Genomic DNA, 9,061 nt, shown 5'->3' on the forward strand with positions numbered 1-9,061 from the left:
TTGCTATTGCTGCAAGTCTAATTAAAACAAAAGGACATGTATTTCCTAGTGATGTTTCAGGTGACTCCAGGGATAGGACTTAAACCATGTATAGTCTTCATTTTTCTTCCAAATGTTTTACACTTTAAAAAAAAGTTGTACATCCACAATCTGTAAGGTGGGCTTTTCCTTCAGTTTTACTAGCCTGGGTCATGGTGCCGGGTTTTGTTTTGTGGTGGGCTTTTTTTCTGTATTTTTATATTTGTATGTGTGTGCAAGAGTCCCATGGTGCAGAGTGGTAAAGCTGCAGTGCTGCAGTTGGAACCTGAGTCGGAACCTCAGCTCACGACCTGAGTTCAATTCCAGCGGAAGCTGGTTCAGGTAGCCGGCTCCAGGTTGACTCAGCCTTCCATCCTTCTGAGGTTGGTCAAATGAGTACCCAGCTTGCTGGGGGGAAAGTGTAGATGACTGGGGAAGGCAATGGCAAAAAAGGTAAAGATAGTCCCCTGTGCGAGCGCCAGTTGTTTCCAACTCTGGAGTGACGTTGTTTTCACAATGTTTTCACGGCAGAGTTTTTACGGGGTGGTTTGCCCTTGCCCCCAGTCATCTACACTTTCCCCCCCAGCAAGCTGGGTACTCATTTGACCGACCTCGGAAGGATGGAAGACTGAGTTAACCTGAGCCGGCTACCTAAACCAGCTTCTGCTGGGATCGAACTCAGGCTGTGAGCAGAGGGCTCCGACTGCAGTACGACAGCTTTACCATCCCGTAAAACGTCTGCCGTGAAAACGTTGTGAAAGCAACGTCACCCCGAAGTCGAAAACGACTGGTGCTTGCACAAGGGACTACCTTTACCTTTTTATGTATGGTCGCACCTGGAAGTCTTGGAGACCCTCTGGTGACTGACCCCTACTGGAGGATATTCAGAGAGGTGGCTTCCAAGATGCCGCTTCAATTGATAGCTGGAATCAATAACAACTATGACACCCCAGTGTCAGTGGCCAGGGGTGGGGAGGTTAAAGCTGAACAGCTCTCTGTATCAGGGTATGTAATTTTCCTCTCAAAATGCCTTGAGTTGAAGCACCACAATTACATTAACTCCCCTAAAACATACTTATGCCCTGACCAGCCCGGTCAGTGCTGGTTCACTTGGAAGGGAGACTACCAAGGGAAGACTAGGGATGGTATGCAGAGGCAGGCAATGGCAAACCTCTGAACGTAATTCCCCCAAATTTATGGGGAAACTTAACAGTATATACTATAAAGCAGTGGATATGGATAACCCTACCATGGGGTTTTGAACAGTTTAGAGAGGAAAGGGGAAACCTGACCCCTTGTGCTTTTGCGATCAGGACTCTTGAATGCAGCATGAAAATGACACTAAAACACGGACCAATTTTTATTTTTTACAGCCTACGAACCTATCTCATTAGCCATAAGAGCAGATCCTTACTGTGCAATCATTTTCTACGATGTATACAGTTGGACCTGGGTAGAGGTTCATGCTAAAATGCTGATTGCTCCATACAATCTGAGAACAAGGGTGTGTATTATTGCAGCTGACCTTCCTTGATAGTAGCCATTTTCCAGAAGCATGCTGGACAGGGATAGCCTAAAAAGCTGATAGAGAAAAGGATTGATTTCCTGCTTACCCATAAGCAACTTTGAGTACTTTTCCCCCAAGCAAGCTTACTCATTTTACCAACCTCGGAAGGATGGAAGCTGAGTCAACCTGGAGCCAGCTACCTGAACCAGCTTCTGCTGGAATCGAACTCAGGTCGTGAGCAGAGGGTTCCGACTGCAATACAGCAGCTTTACCACTCTGCACCATGGGGCTTAGTTATTACTTCATAGGGTTGCTGTAAATCAGAAACAAATGGACTGCCTGACACACACCCCTTAGATGAAGGGCAGAACTTTGACTTCCCTTGATAAAGGATGTAGGGACAGTAGCCACTTGCAACACTTTTGGTCTCACCTGTTTTTATACCTACCAGACCTGTGAGGAATTTGAGGGAGGCCTACAAGAAAATCTACTCAAGGCCACAATGCCTATTAAGGCAGCAAACAGAATTTTACTTAAATGTTCAATCGAAGACCAAGGAAAATGGAGCAAAATCAGGCCTTAAGAGTTGGTTTATGGCTTGCATCATGTGTGCATGCTGATAGGAATTCCCCAACAGAAAAAAAATAAGAGTTCAGCAGGACCTTAAAGACTAATTGAAGGGAACTATGGAAACACCACCTAGCCTTTTTAATCTATCTTGATACAGCACCAATTTTAATTGGGCTTTTACTGTTTTAATGTTTAATTATTCTATTTCAATATGCCAATCTGGCTTTGCTAGCCACCCTGAGCCCATCTGCAGGGAGAGCAGGGTATAAACGGGGAAAAAAATAAAAATTGTTGCAAGGTTCAAGCTGTGTTGACCTGAACAAAAAAGATGAGTCTGGGTATGAGCCTCCGAGTCATCACCACTTCTTGAATCTCCAACAGCAACCAGTTGTTAAACCAGTTACTTGGCATGTAGTTTAAAGGTGGGGCCCTGAAGAATATGTTTAGCTGTACATGTTATGCTCTGCATGCTGTTCTGTAGCAAGCCAGTTAAGATGCTGACGATTGTAAGCAAAGAAAAAAAGTCACAAAAACCAAACAAATCACAAAAACAATCTTTAATGTTGCCAATTAAATAGGTTCGTTTATTAAATTCAAGTTGCATTTTCAAGTGTGCGCATGTTCCAAAGTATGAAGAATGCCCTTGAGTGAGTCCTTCAAGTCCTGAAGGTGCTCTGTGGAATGCCACTTCCAGCACTTAATCCACCTCCTCGATGGTTGGTCCAGAAGATGCTCCTCCAGAGGGGGGTGCTCCACCACCAGGGAAGCCACCAGGCATGCCTCCGGGCATCCCACCCGCACTCTGGTACAGCTTGGTTATGATGGGATTGCAAACCTTCTCCAGCTCTTTCTGCTGGTGCTCGAATTCTTCCTTCTCAGCCGTCTGAAATACAGGAAGAGGAAGGAACAAGTTAGCAAGCTGTATGTAAGACATTTTCAAGGAGCTTGCTTTATAATCAAAATCTTGGAGATTTCTCAGCAGCAGATCTAAAACATCACAAATATAGCTTCAACCACTTCCACACCTCCTCCTCCAGAAAGCACCACCCCAAAACTGACACTGAAACATATTGTGCAAAAAATCAGGGCTTTTCTTACAGAAATGTAGTTCCGGCTGGCTTTGCATCAGGGGTGTGGCCTAATATACAAAGAAGTTTGTGCTGGCCTTTTTCAGCAAAAAAAAGGCCCCAGCTAGACTATCACACAAGCTTCCAAGAAAACACAAACATGCACGAGTCTAGGCCCACCGCGCCTTGCACTGAAACACCCGCAGTGAGAGGAAGGCATGCTCTGAAGTTGCAATCTCCTCATACCTGGTTTGCATGGCTGTGTTTTCACTTTTAATACTGTAACCCACTTTGAATACTCATGGAAAGAAAAGCAGAGAGCGCTCTGGCCTGCTATTTGGCAAATACAGCGGGATTATCAAGTGTAAGATGAAGACTACCATGGTGGAGTGGTCGCTCAGACATCCAAGGAAGGTACTTTGAGCCAACACAGGTCTTTCAACCTCTGGTGGAAACTACGAATGGTTTTGGAATCATCTTCATCATCGCGACCATGTTACTATTTTTCAATGCAGGGCAAAAAGGGCACCATTGCGATTTTGAGCAGCATTCTTCCAGGAAAAAACCCCAGCTATTTCATATTCATGCTGCTGCCTTCAACCAAATACTTGTTGGTTTTGGCTGAAATCACAAGGTTGCTAGAAGCATCCCCCTTGCGTCCACAGCAGGGAGAATACTGAGAATTATTCCCTGCTAGGTAGGTGCTTGGCAAGAGACATACCTGATTCTTATCCAGCCAGTTGATGATTTCGTTGCATTTATCCAAAATCTTCTGCTTGTCCTCATCACCGATTTTCCCTTGGAGTTTCTCATCTTCAACCGTCGCCTTCATATTGAAGGCATAGGATTCCAAAGAGTTCTTGGATGACACCTTATCACGCTGCTTTTCATCTTCGGCTTTGTATTTTTCCGCTTCCTGTACCATGCGCTCAATATCTTCCTTGCTAAGACGGCCTGCAAAGGAAAAACCCCCAGTGCTCAATCATTGGCTCAAACGGTCAACAACAATAGATGCTGCTTTTATGTGCTTTGCACAAATTCATGGAGAATAGGTCCATCGGTTGCTACTAGCTGTAGTGACTAAAGGGGACCGCTACATCCAGAGACAGCTCCAGGAGGCAACATCAGGGGAAGGCCTCAGCTTCTATGTCCTGTTGATGGACCTCTAAAGAAACTGGTTGGCCACTATGCGAGACGGAAGGCTGGACTAGATGGACCACTGTCTGAGCCAGCAGTGCTCTCATGTAGTCCGCTAAAAACAGCAACAACGGCAGAAGGTGACTTTGCTATAAATTAAGCTACCAGGATGAAGTGGTCGCTCAGACATCCAAGGAAGGTACTTGAGCCAACACAGGTCTTTCGACCTCTGGTGGAAACTACGAATGGTTTTGGAATCACCTTCATCATTGCAACCATGTCACTACTTTTCAACACCAGGCACAAGCCACGGGGGGGGGGGGGGGGGGATTTGAGTTCTTCAGAATTCTGACCACCTGCAACATTATCCTGTTTAGGATGGGACTGCAGCAAGCGCTTACCTTTGTCATTGGTAATGGTGATCTTGTTCTCTTTTCCAGTGCTCTTATCCACAGCTGACACATTGAGGATACCATTGGCATCAATATCAAAAGTTACTTCAATTTGAGGTACACCCCTTGGGGCTGGAGGAATGCCAGTCAATTCAAACTTGCCCAGCAAGTTATTGTCCTTGGTCATCGCTCTCTCTCCTTCATAAACCTAGAAGTTACAAGTCGCAGAACATTAGCTTTCAAAGGGGAAAAATCTCAACTACAATGTTTATTTTTAAAACTAGCCTAGTAAAACAGAATCACAGAACACTAGATGGTCGCTCAGACATCCAAGGAAGGTACTTTAGGCCAACACAGGTCTTTCGACCTCTGGTGGAAACTACGAATGGTTTTGGAATCATCTTCATCATTGCGGCCAAGTACAGCTTCATCTAGCTTTTATACAACCACCTCACAACACACAAATCCACAGAACTTATAAGCAGCACAACTCATCAGTTTTACTCAGGCGTAAGAGATCTCTGAAGCCTGATACATTATTGCAGCTGGATTAATAGATGTGATCGTACCTGTATCAGTACTCCTGGCTGGTTGTCAGAGTATGTTGTGAATGTCTGGGTCTGTTTGGTAGGAATAGTGGTGTTACGCTTGATCAGCACAGTCATGACACCACCAGCTGTTTCGATACCCAGAGACAGAGGAGTGACATCCAGCAAGAGCAGGTCTTGCACATTCTCTGATTTGTCTCCAGACAAAATTGCAGCTTGAACAGCTGAAAAAAGAAAAACAAAAGCATGAGAAATTAAGTTTAGCACACTACTATTCTCTTGGATACAAGAGTATTGGCTAATCCTGGTAAAAAAGCTTTAGCAATCGGGTGCACAGAACCCTCTTAGCCAGTTTGGTGTAGTGGTTAAGTGTGCGGACTCTTATCTGGGAGAACCGGGTTTGATTCCCCACTCCTCCCCTTGCACCTGCTGGAATGGCCTTGGGTCAGCCATAGCTCTGGCAGAGGTTGTCCTTGAAAGGGCAGCTGCTGTGAGAGCCCTCTCCAGCCCCACCCACCTCACAGGGTGTCTGTTGTGAGGGGAGAAGATAAAGGAGATTGTAAGCTGCTCTGAGTCTCTGATTCAGGGAGAAGGGCGGGGTGTAAACCTGCAATTCTTCTTATTATTGTTAAAATCAAGTACTAAACATTTCCCAGCTTCCATGAGACTCTGGGAACTGCTTGTAAACTCTGGATAATTTTGGTTTGCCTACTTCATGTGTACATTACTTTATATTACGTGACCTGGTTATGTAACGTATAATAAACGTCTTAAGTGGGAACACCTGCAGCTGCACAGATTTAAGCTTGTTATAAGCTTTCTAATTACCTGCCCCGTAAGCTACAGCTTCATCAGGGTTGATGCTCTTGTTCAGTTCCTTCCCATTGAAGAAATCCTGAAGGAGCTTCTGAATCTTGGGGATTCGGGTGGACCCACCAACCAGTACGATATCGTGGACCTGAGATTTGTCCAACTTGGCATCCCGCAGCGCCTTCTCCACGGGATCCAGAGTGCCGCGGAACAAGTCGGCATTCAGCTCTTCAAACCGAGCTCTCGTGATTGAGGTATAGAAGTCGATGCCCTCGTACAGGGAATCGATCTCGATACTGGCCTGAGTGCTTGAGGACAGGGTGCGCTTGGCCCGCTCGCAGGCCGTGCGGAGTCGGCGGACGGCTCGCTTGTTCTCCGTGATGTCCTTCTTGTGTTTGCGCTTGAACTCAGCAATGAAATGGTTGACCATGCGGTTGTCAAAGTCTTCGCCGCCCAAGTGGGTGTCGCCTGCGGTGGACTTCACTTCAAAGATGCCATCCTCGATGGTGAGGATGGAGACGTCGAAGGTGCCACCGCCAAGATCGAAGATCAAGACGTTTCTCTCAGCACCAACCTTGAAAAGGATGTTAAAAGGAAAGGTAAGTCACTAAGTCAAGAAGGGGCAGGCCTGCCAAAGTCTCCCCCACCTCCAATTGCTTTGCCTTTTGCTACTCACTTTTTTATCCAAGCCATAGGCAATAGCAGCAGCAGTTGGCTCATTGATGATCCGGAGCACATTGAGACCAGCAATGGTTCCGGCATCTTTTGTAGCCTGGCGTTGGGAGTCATTGAAGTAAGCTGGGACAGTCACCACTGCATTTGTAACAGTCTAAAAAGAGAGAAAAAGTTAGAGCATCAGGCCAATGGCTCATCCACTCCAACACTGTGTCACACAGTGGCCAAAACCCAGGGGCCATCAGGAGGCCCACCAGGGGGGCCTGAATTCCAGAAGTCCTCCTGCTGTGTCCCCCCCCCCCGCCTCAGGCATCAAGAACACAGAAGCAGTTTTGAACTCACAAGGCATCCACCTTAACTCTACAGCTAGCACTTCTGTTACAACTGGATGTTCATTGCCTCACCTTTCCCAAGTATGCCTCAGCAATCTCCTTCATTTTGGTTAGCACCATGGAAGATATTTCTTCTGGGTAAAAGCTTTTTGTTTCTGCTTTGTATTCCACCTGGACTTTTGGTCTGCCTGCATCATTCACGACAGTAAAAGGCCAGTGTTTCATATCAGACTGGACGACAGCATCATCAAATCTGCGACCAATCAGGCGTTTTGCATCTGTAAAGGGAATTTGAGCCAAAAATCAACTGTAACTTAATGGTATAATTTAAATGCTGGTATTACCAAACACTGTACAACTGGAGACCTCCCGAACCACACAAAGATTCATGAAAGCTTAGGTAAGTCAATTAGCTTTTAAAATGCCTAAAGATCTTTCTGTTTATCGTATACAAGCATTATAGTAATTAGTATTAACTTGTTACTACAAGAATAAGCTTTAACTGAACTGTACTGTATGACTAAACAGGTTCACCCCAGTTGAACCTACAGTTGTGCAAACTCACAAATTCCAGAGCTGCAGAATTCCATGCATTAATATATTAATGCAATCGCACTACTACAATACATATGTTAAATAGCTAAAAACATTATCAAACAGTTAAAAACATCAAGTTCTCTTACCAAATACTTATTCAGAATTGACTCTAAATATACAGTATTTAATTGTACCCTCTTCATGCTCATATTTTGCTCTATGTAAATACATGCTTATGACAGTTTCAAAATTCAATACACAGCTAATTATGTAAGTTCTCTTACCAAAAACTGTGTTAGTGGGGTTCATAGCCACTTGGTTCTTTGCAGCATCACCAATAAGCCTTTCTGTATCGGTAAAGGCAACGTAGCTTGGTGTGGTTCTGTTACCCTGGTCATTGGCAATGATTTCCACTTTGCCATGTTGGAAGACACCAACACAGGAATATGTGGTGCCAAGATCAATTCCAACAGATGGTCCCTTAGACATTGTTGCTGCAAACACACAAGATATAAGATTAGCCAACTTAGTTACAGCTGTTGCAAAACAAGCACATATTAGCAAATACTGCACCTTACTATACTCAGTTCAGTTTTTAAACTGCTAAAAAATACATGGTTGATTTCAGATCCAAGTGGGCAGCCGTGTTGGTCTGAAGCAGAAAAAAGTAGGAGTCAAGTGGCATGTTTTAAGACCAACCAAGTTTTATTCAGAACATATGCTTTTGTATGCATGCATACTTCTTCAGACAAAAGCTTACATTCTGAATAAAACTCTCGGTCTTAAAAGCTGCAACTTGACTCCTACTTTGTTCTATGGTTGATTGCAATATGATTGGCTAATAAAAACCACTTGTGACACAAAAGCACAGTGAGATTATAAAAGCAAAATCTTCCATATTTGTGTGCCTCTATTCAGAGATTTCAGCAGGCTATAACCTCCTTTTAAAAAATTGCAACAAGCGTACAGTTTTTGGAAAGATAGTACTACATTTTGCCACTATCTTGAGAATGGGTAATCAAAGTACTTGCTGTGAAAAAAACCATTTCTTAGAAAAAAGTGCGCTCATAATGGCATACAAATATATGCGTTTCATTACATTCCCCGCCGGGCTGCTGATCCCTGTGTGGGCGGAAGTCAAGATCAGACCGACCTTGAATGGGCAACACGTGGCCCGGCCGGAAGAAGAGACAATGCCAGGCCACCTGGGACACCAGAGGGGAGAGTGAATGGCCGCTCCCGGCATGCCACGCGGCGTTTTACCAGCCAGCGGGGGAGGGGGCGAAGAGAGGAGCAGCGAGATGGATTCTGGGAACCTTCTACGCCTGTTCGGAGAAAGGCCGCAAGAGGGCGGAGCCCTTCCGGAACCGGCAGAGCGCGCTGCTGAGCACGTGGGAGAAGAAAGAAGGGCAGGCGAGCGGAGGAGCTGCTTGTGCGTGACAAGCGAGGGCAGAAAACGGCGGCCGCG

At 45.2% G+C, this 9,061-nt stretch overlaps 1 protein-coding gene and 3 non-coding genes across 4 annotated transcripts; all 4 read right to left on the reverse strand.

Annotated features, from left to right (window-relative positions):
- Window positions 1–2,651: 2,651 nt before the first annotated feature.
- Window positions 2,652–8,100, reverse strand: HSPA8 (heat shock protein family A (Hsp70) member 8). The gene is made up of 8 exons (XM_060250870.1): window positions 7,878–8,100; window positions 7,129–7,334; window positions 6,726–6,878; window positions 6,068–6,623; window positions 5,261–5,463; window positions 4,701–4,899; window positions 3,884–4,116; window positions 2,652–2,978 (listed from the first exon to the last, which is right to left on the reverse strand). Exons 1-8 carry the CDS (start codon window positions 8,080–8,082, stop codon window positions 2,793–2,795), a joined length of 1,941 nt encoding a protein of 646 aa, XP_060106853.1. The 5' UTR covers window positions 8,083–8,100; the 3' UTR covers window positions 2,652–2,792.
- LOC132580810 (small nucleolar RNA SNORD14) lies at window positions 3,556–3,653 on the reverse strand. The gene has a single exon (XR_009556088.1). It is a non-coding gene; the product is annotated as a small nucleolar RNA SNORD14 (small nucleolar RNA).
- On the reverse strand, window positions 4,478–4,574 carry LOC132580811 (small nucleolar RNA SNORD14). The gene has a single exon (XR_009556089.1). It is a non-coding gene; the product is annotated as a small nucleolar RNA SNORD14 (small nucleolar RNA).
- On the reverse strand, window positions 5,009–5,106 carry LOC132580812 (small nucleolar RNA SNORD14). Its single transcript, XR_009556090.1, has one exon. It is a non-coding gene; the product is annotated as a small nucleolar RNA SNORD14 (small nucleolar RNA).
- Window positions 8,101–9,061: the final 961 nt, after the last annotated feature.

Source organism: Heteronotia binoei, chromosome 12, assembly GCF_032191835.1.
Source record: "Heteronotia binoei isolate CCM8104 ecotype False Entrance Well chromosome 12, APGP_CSIRO_Hbin_v1, whole genome shotgun sequence".
In the NCBI taxonomy this organism is placed as follows: domain Eukaryota; kingdom Metazoa; phylum Chordata; class Lepidosauria; order Squamata; family Gekkonidae; genus Heteronotia; species Heteronotia binoei.